The sequence below is a fragment of the Myodes glareolus genome, chromosome 3 (assembly GCF_982192425.1).
Source record: "Myodes glareolus chromosome 3, mMyoGla1.1, whole genome shotgun sequence".
Lineage (NCBI taxonomy): Eukaryota > Metazoa > Chordata > Mammalia > Rodentia > Cricetidae > Myodes > Myodes glareolus.
This window is the reverse complement of record NC_142028.1, coordinates 22141099-22163427: the sequence shown is the minus strand read 5'-3', so window position 1 is coordinate 22163427 and position 22329 is coordinate 22141099. Positions and strand designations below refer to the sequence as shown.

The 22329-nt window shown below is 40.2% G+C and overlaps 1 protein-coding gene across 3 annotated transcripts in view; it reads left to right on the top strand.

Moving 5' to 3' along the window:
* Positions 1 to 22329, top strand: part of LOC125395974 (C-type lectin domain family 2 member D11-like) — a 188574-nt gene that overhangs the window by 137177 nt on the left and 29068 nt on the right. The window contains exon 1 of one of the 3 annotated variants that reach the window (XM_087904115.1): positions 21035 to 21194. The exons of 1 other annotated variant lie outside the window; for it this stretch is intronic. In XM_087904115.1, the coding sequence (XP_087760241.1) occupies positions 21128 to 21194 (67 nt within the window). In that variant the 5' untranslated portion in view covers positions 21035 to 21127. Of the gene's footprint in view, positions 1 to 21034; positions 21204 to 22329 lie in introns of those variants that run through there. One more of the 3 variants, XM_087904113.1, reaches the window with a different exon arrangement.

Sequence of the window (22329 nt, the reverse complement as noted above, 5' to 3'; positions counted from 1 at the left end):
AGCCATTTACAAAAAGAACAACAATAGATTCTTACTTTAGACCTCAGACAACCATAGCCATGGGTGTTATACAGCACCAGGCTTGAATTCTCTCCTGTGGAGTAGAAGACTTCAAATCTAATTGCAAATCAGTTGTTTACACCATAACCTTCATACCACCATTGCACCAGGGGTCATCTTGTGTGACTTGTTAGTGTTGTAACACAAGACTATTGATGGCTACTGTTATGAATATTCATCACTTTAAGAGATAACCCACGCCCACTCCCGGAAGCCCCTCCCTTTTTCTCTCCATCTTGATTCTTTCTCTGTTCCCTTCTCTGATCCCCCTTTCTCTCTCTCTCTGTCCTTTTCTTTCTCTTCCCTTTCTCTCTCTCTCTCTCTCTCCTCTCTTTCCCCTCTGTCTCCCCTCTTTCCTTCCTATTCCATAATTCAACTAATAAATATCCAATTCTATTTTGTACGATGTGTCCTGTCCATATGCCTCCCACCCGCTCACCTGCCCACATGCCACTCACCACTGGGAACTTGCACCTTCTCCTGGAACTGATGCAGCTGCATGGCTGGGCCCTGCCCAGGGCTGGCAGCTCTTGGGACCCGCTGCCTGGCCCCCGCTGCTCGGGACCAGGCACAGGACCCCGCCACAAGCTGCTGGGGACACGCAGGCAATTTCATAGCAGCTTCTTCTTCAGTAGTCTGAACAGTACCTTCCAGTGTTATGAAAGCTGAACAGCAACTTGGAGGTTTCCTGGTCAATTCTAATTGATTTATTTATGTTCTGAAGCCCTGTGATATCTTCATCTTAGGGCTTGGCTAATAGTAATTGTGGACAACAAAGACAACGGCAATAGCTTGTGTTGTTCTGGGGAAGTCTGCATCCTCCCTGACTACTAACTTGTAGAATGTCACATGCCTGAAACTGAGCTAATGGTCTTCAGAAGCACCACTGACCAGCTATGAAAATAAATGAAAATGTGTCAATGTCAAACTGACTCACAAACATTTCCACAGGCATTCTTAGTTTCCGCTAACCCATTTTTTGCCTCTTCTTGCTCCAAATCCACTAGCCCCATCCTTTCCTAAAACTATTATAATTCTTAGCTCAGTTACTATATGTTTTATTCCAGAATTTCTGTTTAGTTCTATCTACATTTTCCTTTTTCTTTTTTTTCTTTTTTATTTTTATTTATTTATTTATTTATTTATTTATTTTGGTTTTTCGAGACAGGGTTTCTCTGTAGCTTTGGAGCCTGTCCTGGAACTAGCTCTTGTAGACCAGGCTGACCTCGAACTCACAAAGATCCACCTGCCTCTGCCTCCCGAGTGCTGGGATTAAAGGTGTGCACCACCACCGCCCGGATCTCTATCTACATTTTCTATGTCTTCATTGGCATCATTATCTTTGTCTTGCTTCTCTACAGTTTTTTTATCTCTCTGGTGTCAATGAATATCTTTATGGTAAGTTTTAAAGATTCTGTGTCCAAGAACTGGAGAAATGGCTCAGTAAGTCATTTCCTTACATGTAAGCAAGAAGATCAGACTTCAGAATCCTAGCACTTACATAAATACTGATAAGTAGGACACCCCATCTACAGTCCCACTGCATAAGAGGTGAAGGCAGAGGACCCTGGAGCAAGCTGACTAACTACAATAATGGAATCAATAAACTCTGGGTTTATTAAGAGACCCTGCTCAGTCAATAAAATAAATCATGACCAAAGAAGAAACTTGGTATCAAACTCTTTTCTCCATGTGCACACATATGTTGTGCACCTAAACATATGTGAACACTCATTTTCCCAATAACACGTATCATACACACATGCAAAAAAACAGAAATAAATTATTTACCAAGCAGCTCATACATCTGTGATGTATGAGTTTCTGCATTCTTTTCCTTTCTCTTGTTGAATCATAAACTGATATTTAACTTTTTTCTATAATTAGGGCATTTGAAAAACCAGTTCTAACTCTCTCCATCTTTTCATGGGCTCTTCATCTGTGGTAAATTTTCATCAGTTTGAGGTTACTTTATTTCTCAAATTGAGTTTCTTGTCTCTTCTTTGTGGTGCCTACTAATGAGCAGTACATCAAACATCAAGGTTTCTTCTCTTATCTGTTTTCTCCAAACTGGGAACGTGCCCATAGGCAATCCAGATATGGTAAACAGAAACAGTTCTCAGATATACACAAAACAACCCAAACATTCCATTCTTGCCATTAGGTTTGATTTGTTTCCTTGAAAAGAGGGGCCTATTTGTGATGACCATGACTACCAGGTCATTCTTCAGTGACAGGTCCAGGGATTGAACGTCCAGGGGGTCAGAGATAAAGAAGCTAGAACAGGTGAGATTGAGATGTCTTGAGGAAGCTATGTCTTAAGTCAATGAATTTATTAAAAAAATACAGCATGTTATGCACTATTTCCTGGGAAGAAATGAGACAGAGTTAGAAAAAGCTATCACACAATGGGATGGAATCAGCAGGAAGCTAACCAAGCAGTCATGCACAAAGGGAACATGGAGCATCTAAAGTACATGACAGATCAAACACACAGTGGCCACGGGGCTTTTAATTGCCTCTTTCATGAGGCAAAAAAAATCTCTGGTCCTAGTACCAAAATGTTCAGTTCTTTCAGGGGTTTGCCCCAACTACAGACTGGCCTTGCCAAGTTCACCCCTGGGCAAAAACAATTAATTATTTTCCTATTGTCCTTTCATTGCGGTTTCTAAGAGAGCCTTGGATAGGTCTGTCTCTCAACAGTGTGGGAGATTTCTATTTAATCTCCAGGATTAGGTGGGAGACAGCTGCAGTTGCCCACCCCCTTCTCTGTAATGCATCTCCTTGGTTTTAAAATGGGTTGGGGTTGCCACTTCTCAGCTAGTCTCCAAACTTCCAGTAGTGGTTCTGTGGGCTGTATGGCAATGCCTAAAGAAACGCCTCTATGGTGAATGAGGTGTCCTAGCTTCCTGGTGAGCCATTCTGCTCATGCCACCCTTTCTTTGTGTTTTTAGCCTGAAGCATAGGATCTTACCTCAAAATTATCACTTTTCAGATCATATGTTCACTTTCTTGCATACAATCATTACCTTATTACATTGGTTTTCACAGGATAGAGTAAACTACTGTTTTCAGTTTGCTCTATTTTTTTGTATATTCCAACTCCCATTATTAATCTGATAGAGTTTACTATCAAAATAGACTTCTAGTTAAAAACTTGTCCTTATTTCTCCTTGAGACCCTCAATATTGCTTTTACTATTGCCAAACTCTAAACCTCTGGATTGATTTGCTTTGATTTAATATTACATTGTTTGTGTTAACATCACATTGAAATCTCTTTCACTCATTCTCTGTCTGCCTGTCTGTCTGCTGTCTGTCTCTCTACCTATTTTACTGACATGATCTATGTAATTCTGAATTCTGATATGTATTGTGACAAAATATCCGACTCTCACACAGACATACACACACTAATTAAAAAGTATTGCTTTGAAGCAGCGGTATGGTGAGTGTTGACCAGCATGGAACAGCTTGCCTGCAGTAACTACAACTTCAGAGGGAAAAGGCTTACACATTGTCACTTTATTCAAGTATCCTTCATGAAACAGGAACAGGGCTTCTCCTCAGTTATAAGACCCTGAATAAATAGCCTTTTACATATATAATCAGAAAAATATTTTTAGAGACACCGCAGCCTTGCTGTAAGAGCTCACATATTCCAGATTCTGGTAGAGAACAGCACTTTGACTCAGCTCTCCTGCAGTTGCACCCCAAAGGATAACACAAGGTGAGGGAGTATGAAAAGGGACAAGAAGCTGAGGTAGAAAATGTGTCACGTTGTCATGAATCTGCATTCTGTGACCTAACTGAACTTGCTACTATCAATAACATTACAGCATTTTCAACTGGACTTTATTTTTATATATTGGAAACTATGTGATTATCAACATTGTAGTATCTTAGATTAGGATCTAATAAATTATAAAAATTTAAACTAGGAAAACATCTCAGAGCCATCAAATCTGCTTCATTATCATCTTCACATTAGGGTCAGGGGAACGTGGAGACTTTGACACTGCTGGGAGGATTCCAGCGAGCCAGTGTGATAGGAAGAAGTGAGCTTTTCTTTTCCTGTGTTCAAGTCTAACAAAAGGATGGGAAAGGACTTGTTGAAATGAGTGTAAGAAAGTGAAGAGTGAGAAAGACAATGAGATGTCAACACTACTCCTGTTCCAGATACTTATTGTGAGCTTGTCAATCTATAGAGCCAAACTTTATGGAAGATGACACATGTACTTTACATAGAGTTTCGATGTAGTCACATTGTAAGATTCATTGTGTGCATGGGATTGAGTTAGTTATCACCAGAGACATTTTTACCAAATTTTGCTGTGGTTAAATATTCCTAAATTAAACTAGTTGGGATCAGACTCCAGAAGTTTGAACCAACACTGGCTACTTAGTCATATTAGACCGAATTGTCTTCTTGTCTCCAGTGCATACTGCTGGCTATTGTGGTCACAAAGACACCCCCAGTTTTACACCACAATGCCCCTTATCTGCTATAGACACAGTGTATGTCATGTTACAGCACAGTACCTATTTATTTGTCATTTCAGTGTCTGTAGCATCTGTCACTTCAACAGTGCTCTTAAACCAGTAACTATAAAACTACAAGAATAGTTAACTCGGTGTTTAAAGCGGGACACTACCTTAATCAGCAACAATGAGCTCTCACAGCATCTAGGGTAAGAAGTGATTCACTAGTTACCAGTGCTTGTGTCCCAAAAATACTCTCTTACTCAGTGATGACCCCAAATTGAAAAGGTAGTGATACCAGCATCTCAGTATTCTAAAGAGAAGCCATAATGCATTACTTTAAAGAAAAGGTGATAGTTCAAATTACTCCACTTGGCAGAAAAAAATTGTAATTATTGACATACATACGTTGTGAAATTTATAGCTACCAGATGTAGTGTGGGCATAGTTAAGATGGAAAACTTTGTGTGTGTTTGTGTGTGTGTGTGTGTGTGTGTGTGTGTGTGTGTTCAACACTATCTCCAGTTTCAGTCAGTTCACTAGGAGTGTTGGACAGAATTGTTATAGTTAAGGGAGGTCGTATGTGGTGACAAAATCATCTTGACTTTTATCCCAGATGTACATAAGTAGATGATTTAACAAGAATATTTTTTGTACTCCTTAGATGACTGTCAGTGCCCATGACAGCATTGGGCTCTGAGACTTGGCTGTGCTGGGCTGATCCTTCCTGTCTTGAGCATGGCTGGACTCAGTGTCTCATGTAAGTGAGGCAAGAGCTTTAGCTTCATAATTTCCCACATAAACATTGATCCTCTTCATTGCACTTGACCACCTAGAGTCTAGGGGAAAGTCAATGATATCAAATGTTTCAAGACAACATCTCTTCTCCACTACAGAAACTTCACAATTCTTCCCTGCTCTTAATTTTTCTGAGGTATAGCACATGTGCATATAGAATTGTAGAAAAATAAAATTAACAATTGTGACAAAATATGACAAAAATGAAAAAAACTAAAAGCCCTCCATATTTAGCTTATAAAATGCCTGCTAAACTTTCTCCTGGGTTGGGTGTGGTTGAAGATGAGCAAGCTCAGCAATTGTGAGCAATCTGAGAGTTTCAGCAACACCCACAGATTGACTTCTCAATCAAATCATGTGCAACCTCAAAGGTGTTTGAATCTATGTGTTCTGTTCTTTACTGGTTCATAATACTGCCTTCACACTTGTCCCTTAATCCAGTTTGCTGAAATTTTATCCTCAGTTACTTTGTCTGAAGTTAATTAATAAAAACAAAACATAACATGAATCCTTTGTCATTGTGATTCCTTGACAAATGACATCATTAGCTTATTTCAGCATGGGCTATTGAAGTAGCTACTGTGGGGAACTGATTGTGGTGTGGCAGGAACAGGGTGGGATTGAACATAACACTTTCCCGTAATTATGCTGACAACTTTAGACTTTAACTAATTATCTATGCTGAGGGAGTGGAGACTTGGATTTTAGGCAGTTCATAATTAGAGAGTCTTAAAGAATAATCAATTAATAACCAAATATTGTGGGATGATCAATTAAAAATACAAATATATGGAAAGCAATTTTATGAAAGAAATATGCTGATCGGGATCTAGGAAGGACTTCAAACAAACAGGAGTAATACTATTTTAGAAGGTTAGTATAAGAGAATAAATGATAAATAAAAACATTGTAGATTAATTCTCTCACTCCAATCTTTGATTGGAGATCAATGCAGGACTTCTTAAAGGAAAAAGAACTGTTTTTTTTTTGCATTGGAATAAATTATGTGCCAGCAGAGAAGATCTGAAATTGGATAAATGGTTCTGTTTTAACTCCTGATCTCTAAGTTTTAAATGATCTAATTTAAATATTCAATTCACATCCATTGTATTGAAAATGAAATTTAGTAATTTGATTTAGTTAAAAAATTTTAGAGCAGGTCAGAGTAGGCTGAAAAGACAATTCCAAAGTTAGTTAAAACTTTTCATGTACATGTAGACACCAACAATTTATAATAATGTGTGTGTGTGTGTGTGTGTGTGTGTGTGTGTGTGTGTGTGTATGTACTTAGAACTGAGTTTTAGAGGATAAGAAATAGATTACCCTCTTAGGGTTAGAGATAAAATATTTTTAACTGTCAGTCTGATACATAGATTTTTTCTATTTTTCTTTTTTCACATATACACACTAACCTAGAATTTCTTTTTAAATTATTTATTCATTTTATATGTGTGTGCCTGGGTGTATGTATGTGTACCATGTGCATGCAGGAGCTCACAGAGTTTAGAGGAGGGCATCAGATTCCTTGGAGCTGGAATTAAGGTTGGTTGTGAGCTGACCAATGGGTGTTGGAACTTGAATCTAGGTCCTCTGTAAGAGCAGTAAGCACACTTAATCCCTAAGCCATCTCTCTAGACCCTACACAGAATTTCTTAAGCTATAATTTTAAAGTTATTACAATAGAAAGAGTCAGTCAACCCAGCTTTTGTTTCAGCTGGACTGAGGAATGGCTCTGGGTAAAAACTCTAGCTGTGTAAACCTCACAGTATGAGTTCAAACTACAGAACCCTTATAAAAAAGCAAGATTCAGAAGACCACATCTGTATCCCAGCACTCCTGCAGAGAGATGCCAGGTGGAGACAGGAGAATCACCCAGAAGCCCCTGGGCCAGTGAGCCTGGACCACACAGCACAGTGGTAGAAACAACATAAAAAAGAGAGGGTCCCCAAAATCTCCCTCTGACTTCTTCTACACAAGCTCTAATTCTTCCTCTCCACTCCCTTCCCCCACTCTGTCACACAAACACAAGTAAATGTTTATTTTAACACCCTGAGCCCAGGTTTTCAAGTAAGGAAACCTGGAGAAACAGGCGCAAAGTAAAAATTTTGTAAACAGGGTTATTTGAGGAGTTAAATGAGACAATGTTAGATCATTCACCAGAAGTCTGGCTGGGGAAGACCTGGGAATCCATCAAAGATTTTTTGAAAAGAAGTCATTAATTTGAACAGATTGACCTTAAGGAAAAGATCTTGAAGATTGAAGAACGAAGCTAAAGGATGAAGAATAGAATGTAGGCACATTTACAGAAGCCCAGCTGGGGGAAGTTCACAGTCTGATCAGCAAGCTGGGAGCAAGGGAGGCATCACATTGCTGCTAAGACCCAAGGAGCTTCATAAAGAAATGAATAAAAGCAAAGAGACAGCTGTGAGGGAGCCCTGCCTACTGCCTGATGTGTGCCATCCTCTGCTAGAGACTGACTGCTCTTGAACACACCCCTTGTTTTTAATCACTCCAGAAGATATCTGTGTTAGTGTTGACTTCTGGTCTCATTTCCACCTGCAGTGATCATAGGAACCCTGGGTGTAGGACTAGTGTTGTGATAAAGCAGAGAACTACGAACTCCAGGATGAGAAGGGAAGAAACCAGATTTTTTTCTAAATGAGTTGAGGTTCCTTTCCTGTCTGTATCCAATTCTTTAGACCAGTTGTTCTGGTGGAAACTCTTCTCATCGCCGACCATCCATATACACAAACAGACTGGGACGTTCTGGTGGAAGCTCCAACCCAGCCACTGGGATCCATATAACCAATGATTCTGGGATGTCTGGTGGAAGCTTCACCCCAGCCTCTGGCATTCATATAGTCAAACAGTCTGGAATATTCTGGTGGAAGCTTCAGCTCAAACCTTCTCCTCTAACTCTCTCCAAACCCTGCCTCATATCAGGAAGCCTGCCAAATGATGACTTATCCCCCAGAGATGCTCAAGACCACTTCCACAGGGTATTTAAACTGTGCCCCTCACACCAGAAAACAGACATGTGGTTTTTTGTCTTCTTCCTGTGTCCTCTCTGGGGAAAGGATGGGAAAAATTATAGCAGGGTGCGTTACCCATTAAATCTGGGATTTTTTTTTAGTTCTGTTTGATTTGGTTTGGATTTCTGCATCAGCAGAGAGACTTGTGGGGTGCAGAAACTTTCACCCACTGTGTATACTCTGTAGGTTGAATAGATTTACTGAACAGCTACTGTGTGTAACTGTTGTCTTGCTTTCATGCATACCTCGATAGCTTGCCTAAACATCAGCTGGTAATACACTATATGTTTAAGGAAACTGAAACTCAGCAAAATGCAAATGCTTTTTACATGATCTTATGACATGTTAATAGTAGAACGAGGAGCTTTCACAAAACTTCTCCTTTTTTAAGTCATTATGATTATTCTTGCTGGAAGATTTTTCTCCAGTGAGGATGAAACTGAAAATTATGGTTTCTATCAGCTACATCTTTAAAGTTTCTACATGTTTATAATATTTGTTACTGTGTGTCAACTATGCTTAAATACTATGTAATCTAAAGCATCCTTAAAAGTCCAAAGAAAAATGCCTGATGTGATAATTGGAAGAAACTCCTAAGTGCTAGGAGCAGCTAGTATTTGCTCTTTAGATCAGGAATCATTGTTAAAGATGAAGAAAACAGCTATGATGTCATCTCAGGGGCACAAGTACTTTCTGACTTGAGCAGACAACCGTGGGGTCTGTCAAAAGAAGCTGATATGTCCCTGAAATTCCATGTCCTGAGTCCTGATTGTGAATGGCTTCTCTATTGATTTACCTTCCACAGGAGATCTCTGCATTGAACTGTCAAAGTTGGTAGCCCTCCCAGTGCACAGTTAGTAGCACAAAGCATGGACTATAAGATCATTTTGACTCTTCCCTTACAATTTCTTTATTGTATAACTAAAAGTGTGTCTATAACTAACTATAAGTGTAAGTCTACACAGACACAGATATACCATTCTAACAGAGGTGTTCTGTAGGAGGAAGCTTAGGCCAGCAGGGGGCACTGGAGGCCTTTTGTGTACTTTGTTGATGTCTGTGCATGAGGTCATCTGCAATGTCCTGACTCTACCTTCCACTCGGAGCTATCTCATGTCTGAGTTGCAGAACCTTGATTAAAGTCTTTTCTCCTAACTCTGACTTAACAATGACATCACAGAGTTGAGACTATAAGAAACTTCTGTAAATTGCACCATGCACAGTCCAGTGGGCAACTGCCCACCTTCAGGCTGGCCTGCTCTAATCTTACTCTGGAGAGTATCTTCACTTTTAGTTATTTTGTCCTTTTAAGCAATATTCTCCTAAACTATATTTTGGCCAATTTCTGTGAGAAGGCAATAGAGAAGAAACTCTCATTTGTAACAATGACAGCATCTGAAAGCAAATCAGATGGAAATATTCCCATAATTGATAATGTGCACACTGCCTCTTGGGAAGGTGTTGGTACCAGCCTTCTGGTGCTGTTCAAGATGAGCTGACCCATTCTTTTATATATATATATATATATATATATATATATATATATATATATATATATATATATATATATATATATATATATATAATATTTATTTATTATGCATACAGTGTACTGCCTGCATCTGTGTCTGCAGGCCAGAAAAGAGCACCAGATCTCATTACAGATGGTTGTGAGCAAACACGTGGTTGCTGGGAATTAAACTTAGGACCTCTGGAAGAGCAGTCAGTGCTCTTAACCTCCAAGCCATCTCTTCTGCTCCATAGCTGAGTCCTTCTTGATGGGTCATGATTCATCATACATGAGGGTTATATCTGAAATCAAATAATCCTAAAGGCATACCCATATGAATGTTTTCCAATGACCCTTACCCCCCAAAAGTATATTGCCTGTCTCTGTCACTTTTGTTCCAGCATTAACTTCTATTGGATAGGATATTGCTGGAATCTCCTTAGACTAGAAAGGAGAAATTCCACCAGAAAGCCATGTCTTCAAGCCTGTATCTCAATAGAAAAAAAATTTATTAGGATTATCATTTAACTGAAATGCCTTTAAATTCTACCATATAAAACTTTAACTAGTGGGATTATTATAGGTGTGCACTCTTGTCTGGCTCATTTGAGTCAGTATCTATTGATATACCTAAATGTTACTTGAATCGATGGCAAAAGTCTACATTTAGTCTGTTGTTCAAACCCTGCCTTATGTCAATTACCAAACAACACAAGAGATGAAAATGTGGAGGTTATGTAGCAAAAGAAAACTGTCTACCTTGGTAGGAATGAAAGTTAACATTGTCACCATAAAAACAAGAAGAGGTTACTCTCCTTAAAAGTTAAAACACCTCCATTGTACCATCAAACAATCTTCTTCTCACCATATATCCTGATAAAAGGATACAATCTAAGACACACTAAAATTTAATTTTAAAAGCTGGAGGATGTAGGAGGATTATAGTTTTGTATCTTTTTACTCTAGTGTCATCTTTGATGATGAGGTGTTTGTCTTGGATTAATAATGGTAAGGCTCCATCTTTTAATTCAATCTGCAAGTCGATTTTCTTACGGAGTAATGGTCACCATTAATGTTTGAGTTATTATTGAAAGGTGTGTATTATCTTCTGTCACTACAGATTACTTGATTTTTCCCCATTTCTTTTATAATTATATTCAAACTTTATTTTATCTTCCCTTTGGTTTCACAAGTCTGTTTGTCTTCATCTTCAGGTTAACGGATTTCTTTATACATCTCTATGGAGCTCTCTTGGAATTCTCTTGGTAGCCATGATTTTTTCTTTACAAGACAGGTTTCTCTGTGCCACAGTCCTCACTGTTCTGGAACTCATTCTGTTGACTAGACTGGTCTCGAACTCACAGAGATCTGCCTACCTCTGCCTCCCTAAGTACTGGGATTAAGTTTTGCACCAACACCACTTGGTGACCTGGCTGGCCATAATTTTTTTAGCCTACTTTTATTATTTTTTATATTCATCAGCAGTAATTTTAGGATTAAAGCATTGAAAATATATGATTGTTAATGCTTTATGTCAGTTTCTTATTTGGAGCTTACCAAAAGATTTAAATGCATTAATTAAATGTTTTTTGGTTTTTTTTAGGAGCAGTGAAGAATTGCACTCAAGTGTAAAATGTAAACCTCTCAAAAACACCTTTATTTTCTAATTTTTTTTTGAACCAATGTATCAAAACAGCATGGCAGGGCTGTTTAGTGTGCAGTGCTCAGCAAATACAAATGAATGAGAAAACAGAAAGGAATTTTAAGATTTTTTTTGCTGGCTAATTGTTTTTGGAGACAGTCTGAAGGAATGTGACTGTTCATACTCATTTTTCTTCTGATATCCGTTTTTTCTTCTTCACATACTGGAGATTTTAAATAATTGTTTAAAAATCCAACTCTAGGAAATTGAGCAATGACTCAATGTTTAAGAACACTTACTGCTCTTCATGAGGACAGGAATTCTGTTCCCAGAAGCCATGATAGCAACTCAAATCCCTTGCAGTTTTCCAAGATTTGATACCCTCTTCTGGCCTCCTTGGGAACCCTCAGGTATTTGGCAAACTTATAAATTGAAATAAATTTTTAGGAAAAAATGTCTAATTCTGTGCTCTAGGGTGGGGCCTATGGTTATTAGTGATTGCAGGAAATTCTGTTTTCTGTTCAGTCACACTGCAAGTCCAATCTTGTCCATGATCTTTGTAGTGCATATATTCTGAATACTTTTTTATTTCTATTTTCTTATTACACTACGTGAAATGTGACTCTTTAGGACCATATGTTGCATGTATTTAAACATTTTTACAATACTTACCACTTGCTTAGCACATAATTTACTTGGTTGAGCTATATGTTTTTCTCAGTTAGAACCCATAGTGATAACCAGTTGTACACAAACAGAAATAACCCAGGCCAATAACAACAACACAACAAGAACAACTAAAAAATGCTGAAAACACTCATCATTTTAACCAGAGCAAACAAATCAGTAGCAAGTGATTTATACTCATTTCAGAATCACCTCATGAAATTACATAACACTAAGCTAGAATTACAATGGGATAAATAACTGTAAATATGATTGTCATTGGTGCCCTATTCAGCATGACAATCATCCCCATGTTCTGCAGCTTAGTAAACAGTGCTTCAGTTTTGTTATGTGCTTAGGTTAGATATTTCCACAGGTCAAGTCTCTGATGACTTTACCTTGACTGAATCATACACATGGGATCTTGAATGGTCATCTGAGGACTGGCTGGCATTCCACATGTTTCCAGTGTTTCAACAGCTTGTTTACATGGTCATTGGACAAAGTTGGAAGACACAACAAGACTTTGCCTTCCATGCAGCCCTGTGTACACTCATGCACATTCTGCTGGATGAGTCAAGTCCAATCCAAGTTCAAGGGTCAGGAATTGACATCTCCTTGATGGAAGGAGTTTCAAGTCCCATTACACAGGGCATAAATATGAAGAAACACAGGGAACTAGGGCTTTTATTTATCTCCCATCATAAGAAACTTTAATATGATTTGGTTTTGTACTAAACTTCAAACAGCATGTGTGGAAAAATCTGTTAGGACTGGATAGCCTCAAAAGTACTTTCTTGCCAGGAGTGGTGGTGGTCTATAACTACAATCCCAGCACCTCAGAAGTAGAGGCCTGAGCAGTAGGAGTTAAAGGTCATCTTCAGCTACATAAAGAGTTTGAGACCAGCCTGGGCTACATGAGAGCCTATCTTAAAAACTAAAACAGTTCCAACGCCTGCATCAAAAAATCTGAGTATAGTTGCCCATGCAACTGTGATATGCATGTGTTGGTTCTGTGTGTATGGGAAGTGGGGGTGGTTTGCGAATAATAACTGGAGCTACAGCCAGCCAACTTCCATGATCAACAAAACACCTTGTTTCAAATGAACAAAATGGAGGGAGAGGTGATTTAAAAAAAAAAAAGGACATCTGATACCCCTTTCTGATCTTTCTTGCATCGTGTACATTTACATGTTTGCATGTGTGTAGATGTTTGTGTGTACACACAAGCACACACACAGGCACACACATACACACTAGTAGGAAATGTAGTCAGTCAATAAAATATATGTCATTTATTTTGAAAATATTTTCCTAGGGAATGCACTTTAGTCTTTCTTAAGTCTGCAGCATAGCCCCAGCCCCTGGCATCCATCCCAGGCCCCTGGCCTGGGAGTTGCATTAGTCTGGACTCTGAATCACAGCATGCCAGGTCCTGATCCACTCCCACAGAGTATTTAAGTGGGCTCTCAAAGGAGAAACTCGTGGTTTCAGGTTTGCATGTGCTCCCCGTTTTCCTGTCTTCCTGCCATGCACTTGGCCACCCCAGAACATTGTATTTAATAAAATGATGGACATTTTATTTTGGTTTGATCTGACCTAATTGGATTTCTTTGCACCGGTGGAGCTGCCCCTCTTGAGAATTTTTTTCATAATATATGGAAGTTTCCCACCAAGAGGCCTTAATTTTTCTTGGGGGCGCCTGCCACGTTGGAAAATGGGCCTTCCTGAACACGCTCTCCATCAGGTTCGGCTTCACTTGGTGAATTCCCCTTTTTAAAGTGCATGCCGCTAGGGTTTCGGGGTGACCCATTCCCTTTTTTGGGCTTTTTTTTAAGTCATGGCCATGCCTAAAGCCTGACACACACAGCAGAGGCTGCTCTCCTCCTGATGAGATGAGATTTGGGTGCCTGAAGATGTTCCCAGCCAATTTCTCACGTACTCTGTACATAAACGGCTGACTCGGCGACTTTCCTGTGGATGGACTGCAAGGGGCTTGTGCAAGGGGCAGAGGCATGCATTTAAAGTGGGTTTCTTACGATTCCTAGTCGATTTCAAACACCTTTAAGTGGGCACTTAAAAACCTTTAAATTGCATCAATCTAACTTAAAGCAAATTATGCTTGAAAGCCTGCGTTTTTTCAAGTATGGTGCTTCTGTCCTGCCTCTTTCACTGTTTTTTCTTTGTTCATTGGCGACCTTGGTTTGTCCCACCTCCTCTTCCATCTCTCTCTATGTTTTCATTTGCCAACAGCTCTTTCGTCCCACCCCAACTTCTGCCTCTCCTTCTGCTGATTCGTCATCAGCGCTTTGCCTCTCACACACTTCTGCCCCTCGGGAGGTTCCAGAGTGCTGCACTACTTTTAACCATTTCCGAGATCTAAGCCTAGAGGGCAGGCACTGCCCTCACTTCTGCTTCAAAGCCACACTGGGCTGTGTGCCCAAAAAAGGTGGCCAATTTCACATTAGCGCCTTGTCCTGACCTTCTGTTCCAAAGTGCTCCAAAGCCACCCACCCAATAGAGGGACTGGCTCCTCTTTTGGATGTGGTTGGTTCGTAGAGCAGCACTTGCTCATCATTTTCACTAGCCTGCATCAACACAGGTTTCTATCTGGGCCAGGCACAGGCTGGGCGCTTGACCTTACCTTCTCCATAGCTCTCTCCCTGCTTTCTGCCATCCACGCTCAGACCTCTGCTGCCCTGCCCTTCCCTGCTGAAAACAAATTCCATTTTTCTCCATCCTTCCACTCTAAAACTCTACAAAAATGTTTCATTCTTATGTTTCTGCTCTCTCTTGCAACAACTAGTTAGCTGACACAGGTCCCTAAGGCTACTATAAGGTACTATATGTAATGTTCCTAAAATGCTAGCGGGTGGTTCCCGAGCACCCTATCCAAGATCCCCAGGCGGTTCCCGCATCCTGGATAGATACCACATGTAGAGTGAATAAAATTTGAATTTTTTCAAATTTTGAGTTTTAAAAAATTGAAATATTTATTCAGGGGGTTATGGAGGAGAAAGGGAGGGGAACATAGAGAGAAAAGAGGAGGGAGAAGAAGAGGGAAAGAAAGAAAGAGAGACAGAGAGACAGAGAGGAGACATGTGTGCACACGCCAAAAGAGAGAACAGAAGAGATTAAAGATGATGACGAGAGGTCACAGGTCACTGGGAGTGGGCATGGCTTGTCCCTTAAAGTGACCAGAAACCAAAGGAATAACAATATGCTTCTCTGTTAAAATAATGTGGCTTATGTAAGTGTGTAACTGTGCTTTTGTAATGTGAATTTACGTTTGTGTATATGTGTGCTTCCAGATTACAACAGCTCTAAAAATTTAGCTTATATGCCCAGTTTAAAATACCAGGTAATGTCACTGTAATGGACAAATTTTTAAAATGCTGCAGGTTCACCAGCAGAAGTAGGCAGCAGAAATGCTATAGGTCCTCAAGCGGTGGTAGCAGGCCATGTGGCAGCAGGCAGCTGGCTGTGAGAGCAGCCAGTCCCAGGCAGAGACGGCTGCCGGTCCCCAAGCGGTGGCTGATCCCAGGCAGGGAGACATATGGCGGGTGGGCAAGAGACAGAGACATGGATAGGAACGCCATGAAGAGTAAGGTTGGATATTTATTCAAGGGGGTTCTGGAGGGGGAAGAGAGAGAGAGAGAGAGAGAGAGAGAGAGAGAGAGAGAGAGAGAGAGAGAGAGAGAGAAAGAGAGAGAGAGGAGAAGAGCAAAGACAGACAGAGAAGGGGGAAAGCAGAGAAGAGAGAGAGCTCAGGCCAGAAGCTGACGATCAGCCTGCCTCAGCAGATGGAGGAGGGAGTGGGCATCACTTGTCTCTTAAAGAGACACAACTAGTATTACAGTTACCTGGCTCTGAAGTACAATTATAGATCTGAGATCATGGCATTTTAACAATAAGAGCTTCTAACAGAGACACATGCCACCTTTTGCAGCACCATATGACTCCTCCAATAAAACAAAAGACCTGCCATTTCCAGGCCTGCTCTGGGTTTGCAAAGCAACCCACACAGAAGCAAAAAGAGGCCTTTTACCCAGGGAATCGATCTGCTTTTTCCCATGAAAACAGGTTAGACAATCTTCTCAGTAACAGGGAAAATCTTTGGGCCTCTCACACTTAGAATGTTAGGCATTTCCTTTGAATGGTCTGTTCTTGGGGAGGTGGTTGGGTAATCTCAGCTTATGGTTCTTTCTGCAACCAGGTATTGCCTCGGGGCAAACTACTGAGACTCAGGCCTCGTATTAAATTTATGGATGGCTGAGTTCTACCCTGGCAGGTGATAATTGTTGGAAGTAAAGAACTTCCCATGGGTGACCTGTTCATACTTAGCTTATCATGGCTGGCCCCCACATTTACTTGTTTATTAGTTTCTTTGCTTATTTGATACCTACCATCATGCCTGGCAAAGAGGAAGATGGAGAGGTAAGCATGGGGGCCGACAACTGAACCCTAGTCCTTCTGGATGTAAACCTTTAGCCTTGCACTCCATTTGGATGTTTTACATAAGAGCAGCTGGTTTCAGTGAGATACATTCTAGAGAATGAATGAAGACATTGTATAATTTCTCAGTAGGGTTAGGTTTTTATTTTTAAATGTTACTAAAGTGGTATAAAAGATGATATGCTAAATTGTATGTTCAAAATCCTCACTGATACCCATTTATAACAGGTTCTGTCATGATTTTATGTGATTCACTTTCACTACATTGAAATAGTCCTGTAAATGGTTTTCAATTTTTATAGATGGAATGACACTGAGAAGAGAACCTTATTTTGTCACAGCATTTGATGTGTCATATTTTGTTGGACCCCACAAGACAATACAGTGAGTGCACAGCTGACAGACCAATAGGCAGATCCACTGAAATTGTATACATCCACATTCACATGGAACAGCCCATTTTGCAGAGCTGCAGGAACACTTGTCTTTTGGAAAAGTCACTGTCATATCAGCAGAATCCTTGTGAAGCCATGATTCTTCCCTTTGAAATGGAATTTGTTCCCAAAACACCTCAGCAGTGTGACTTCTGCATGGCAATGGAGTGACCTTGCTCCATTCCCCCACACCAGGAGGCCTTAGAGAGATAACATTCATCCTTGGTTCTAACAGTCAAATTTACATAGAATTAGTCCCACAAAATTACCCACCAACAGACCACATAAAAATTGCTTAGAAGACAGGCACTGAGCAGGAAGGCAGCATGACCCATCTTTGCTAAAAAACAAATCTTCTTGTCCCCAAAACTAGTTGTCACAAAAGAGATTACATGAGGAGAATGGGGGAATCCAGGATTCAGGATGTTTAGTATGTTTATCTAATGGTCTGGAGTATCAGATACGTCCCCTTGAATGTTGGCTTCTTCATGGGTGGTGCCACTGGTTCCAGAGTACTGCTTCCCCAGGTTCTACCTGTCCCTTTTTGTGATTTTGAAACCCCAGGACTCTGGTTGAAGGAGGAGTTTCAGGAAGTTGGGCAGCAATGGGGTAAGGTAGGAGGGCAATAACTGAAGTTATTATTCAATAACTTGAATAAATTCAAGGAGTTTCTTCCTTCCTTTCTCCCTCCCTCCTTCCCTCCCTCTATCCCTCCTTCCTTCCCTTCCTTCCTCCTTTCTTTCTTAAAGATTTATGTGCATGTGTGTATGGTAACAGATCTTCTGGGACTGGTGTTATAGGCAGCTATGAGCTACCCAGTGTGGGTTCTGGGGACAGAGCTCAGGTAAATCTCCTAACTGCTCAGTCATCATCTCTCCAGCCCAGGAAGTCCCAGTTCTGAAAAAGTCATCTGTACTCAGAAGTTGAAGAAGTCCTAATAAATCATAAAGAAGTGCTCACTACTGTATTTACATATATTATAAAAAGAGTAGGCAATTTTCTTTCAAATCTGTAAGCAAGTATAACCCAAGGAAGCAGAGAGAACTGGCTCCTGTGGCCACATGACCTCTCACATATGCTGTGGCATGGATGTGCCCCCAATCACTAGTAGGTAAACTAACTTTAATAGCCAATAGATAACTCTCCCATGTTTCAAATAGGTGAATATGGCTAGTGGATATAATTATTTATTGTTCAGTAAAATATGTTTTTCAAGGAAGAAAGTTGGTTCGCCTCATCACTGATTTCCTACAGCTCCTAAGAGTCAGGGCAGAAGATCTACACTTACTTCTGATATTATTTCAGTCATAGTAAAGTCCCTTTAAGGGAAAACTCCTGGTCAAGAATAGAACCTGTGACCTGCCTGGAGATCTACAGTTCCAGCAATTACAATGTCACACAAAGCTCTCTGTCTTCCTTCATGGGGGAAAATGTAGACTTTAAGAGCAGTTCCAGCATCACAGGAAAACTGAGTGGAAAGTATGGAGACTTTTTCCTTTTGTTGTCCTTCCTCAGATCCATTTCCCTGAGGTCAACGCCCTACAGTGATAAGATGAGAAGCCCACATGCCCAGTGCAGGAATAAATATTGACTCTGTTATGACCCTGAGTCATTCTGCTCTTGTCAGTGTGCCTTCTGTGGGTCTGAAATCATGGACACATATTTGTCTTCATCCTTACTTTGTTACACACTGTGACCTCACTGCCTAACCAACCCTAGGCTTCCAGTGCTATGTCTCCCCAATTCAGACTAGAAGTCTGGCTCTGCCTATGCCTCTCTTGGGCTCCGTGACTCCAAGAACTGCTGTAGGCCTGGAATAAGAGGACTGCAGTTCCTTATCACTGGGCAGAGTTCACTCTGTCCTCATCCCTGTGCCTGGCTTCACTGTCTTTATCACTGTGTCACCCCCTGCTGCGGGAAGAGATCTATTATCTCTCTGACTTAAGAGTTCTGGGGTTAGAGGAGGAGGACTCCAGTGTTGAAGAGAAAGAAAATACAAAGTTAATCTGGAAATGAGAAGTCAATCTCCAGGTGCCACCACAATTGCTGCCATGGACACTTGAACTGATCCTGCAAGATTTTAGGAAGGATATTGCTAGAGAGTGGGACCTAAGGTCAGGGGCTAGAAGTGGAAGGAGAATGGTGAAAGGGAGAGAAGTAGAAAGAGACATAAACAGTGGAAGAGAGAGGGATGGGGAGAAACAGAATGAAGATAGAAGGAAGGGGAGAGAGAGAAGAGAGGCCGAAGCGGATATAGAGTGGGACAGCAAGAGGGATCAAACTTTGAAGGTTTTTTTTTTCTTTTATCTCTGTAGCTATGGAGCCTGTCCAGGAACTAGCTCTTGTAGACCAGGCTGGGCTCAACCTCACAGAGATCCACCTGCCTCTGCCACCCGGGTGCTGGGATTAAAGGCATGTGCCACCACCGCTCGGCTAGGATTTGAAGTTTTTATATGATTTTATGGAAGACAGAGTATGCTACTGGACAGATTAAAAGCCTTCCATGTTTTAAGCTGCCAGGCTTTGTCTTAGGTCAAGATGATGAGGAAGAAGAAATGAATGAGGACCAAAACCAGGTGACTTCATTAGTTAAGAAAGACATTGATGAAAGATTATCTTCAGCTTGGACAGAAAAGATGGTGTTGGGTTACCTTTAGCTACTTCCTGCATTATAAAACCTCAGGAGATATATTTTTATATTCTTCTTTTGTAGCTCAAACTTGTGCTGACATCTGAGGAAATAACTATTTTGTTATAAGACTTGTTTGTCAGCCTTTTTTGGGGGGGGTGAACTGCCACTTCCCATTAATGATATGGAGACTTATTATTAATTACCAGAGTTTAGCCTTTAGCTTAGACTTATTCCAAACTAGCTCTTATAACTTAATCTATTAAACTTCATTCTGCTATGTGACTATTTATCTTTTCTTTATTCTATATGTCCAACTCCCTCTTTGTCTCACTTGCATCTCCTTCATTCTTAATTCCAGAGTTCCACTCTCTCTCTCCAGAAATCCTTCCGGTAGTGTCTTGCCTAGTTATTGGCCGTTTAGCTTTTTATTAAATCCATCAGGAGTCGTAGGAGATGAGACAAATCATAGACATATTTTCATGTAGTGTAAAAATTATTGTGTAACATACTTGAACATATAAAATCTGGGTGACACTCATCTCCAACTACATTGACAGTTGAGTACGCCAAATACCTGAATTCAAAATCCCTCTGACTCCATATCTATTAACTCACATTTTTATAATATGCATAATATATTTGTATTTAATATGATATATTGCTATATTGATTATATATTATGGTTATATTTTATATAATTAATATATTTTATTTTTATGAATTTTTAAAGCATTTCAACTGATCCATTTTGTGTGCATTGATGTGAGGGTGTCAAATCCCCTGGAACTGGAGTTACAGAGAGTTGTGAGCTGCCATGTGGGTACTCAGAATTGAACTCAGGTCCTCTGGAAGAGCAGCCAATGCTGTTAACCAATGAGTCATCTCTCCAGACCCTAAATTTGTAGTATTTTTTTAAACTTAACCTTGACTGGCCTGGATCTCCCTCTGTAGACCAGGTTAGCCTTAGACTCAAAGAGACTATTGGAACCTGTTGTTATGAGACAGCCTGAATCAGTCATAATTGCCTTCAGAATAAATGATCACTTATTCCCAGAGAGGAGAGAAATGTGTTCACTGACTATGGACGGTGTGCCTCCAGCCTCTCCATTCAGACTCTGTCTCCTAGACAGTCTCTGGATCCTTAGCACGCAGAATACTGGGACCTGGCTCTGGTGCCGTTTCTTCAGTGATGTCCTCAAAATCCAGAGTTGCAGCATAGGGTTCACTTCTACAGAGGTTCACTGCCCTTCTTTTTATTCAAATTAGGAAGGGTGAGTAATAGGGAAGGAGGAGTATGCTGATATAAATCACAGGTCGCGTGCAGAGAACCACCCCTGAAGCAAAAACAGTGTTTCATAGTCTCAGTGTTTACCGTTTCTTTCTTGTTGTCACTGAAACTCAACTTGTAGGCTCTGAGATGAGTGCTGCAGGGCCTGAAGAGGCTTTTGTGGACAGGCTCAGTACCACAGACAGTCTGAAGGAGGGTGAGTTGGGTATGTATTTAATGTATGTTCGAATTCAAATGAACTACAAGAGCAGAGAGTTGCTTGCCAGGGAAGGGAATAGAAGCAGAAAGCAGAGGAGCTGAAGCTCACACCTGTGAGCCTGTCACAGTGAGTTTCTGTAGAACCAGAGAATGCAGACAGGAGTTTAGTTAGCTAATAGGTTTTAATATTTTTATATTAGCTATTCTATTACAGCATATAATATTTAAATAGTTGTCACACAAGATTAATGAAGAGTGAATTGTAATACAAAAGCTTTTTCTTTTCTTTTTTTTCCTTTTTCTTTTTTTTTGCATTCTAGTTTATGCTTTTCCCAGGGATCTGGTAAATTACACTCTGGTGAATCACACCAAGTCCCTGTGGAACATGCATGCTCTACAAGACCAACAGCAAAGGCAAATTCAAATAATAACAGCTCTGCAGTGAGCAATGACAGGAGGTGCCTGGGAAGCTGGGACTTTTGCTTTCCAGATCTATTGAGATGGAAAAGGATGTGAAGAGGAGGCAGGAGCCCTGGGGTCCAGGGTGACCACATTCAGAACCAAATCTTTTGTATTTTGAGCTCCTAGTAACTTATAGAGAAAAGAATATAATGGGTTTTCTACGTTAGTCTTCAGGAAGGAAGCAAAATTGTGCTTCTTGTGTTTTGAACTTGTCTATGCATCATTATATTTCACTGTTTTATCTTCCTTTTTCTTTCTTCCCGGTCCCTCCACCTTAATTGTTTTCATTTAGAAAAGGATACTGGATTTTGAGAAAACTAGACTGATATTTACCAAAATGCCAAATTCATGACAAAATATTAATGCTTATCACTTAAACCAAGTATTCTCCTAACTGAAACATTATTATTATTGTTGTTATTAATATTATTATTTATTGATGTTGTTGCTGCTGCTTCTTCCTGTTGCTGATTGACGAATTCTTTGAGACAGTCTCATGGTATTTTTCAAGCTGGCCAACAACTTCTGCTCCCTTTGCCCCAGCAGGGTTGACCTTTAAAACCAAATACTTACCCAGTTATCTGTTGCTAATGTAGAGTCCTGTCCAAAGGGCAGATGTGTAATTGGATACATTCTGCAACTTGTAACTTGTCTCTCATTTGAAACCATAG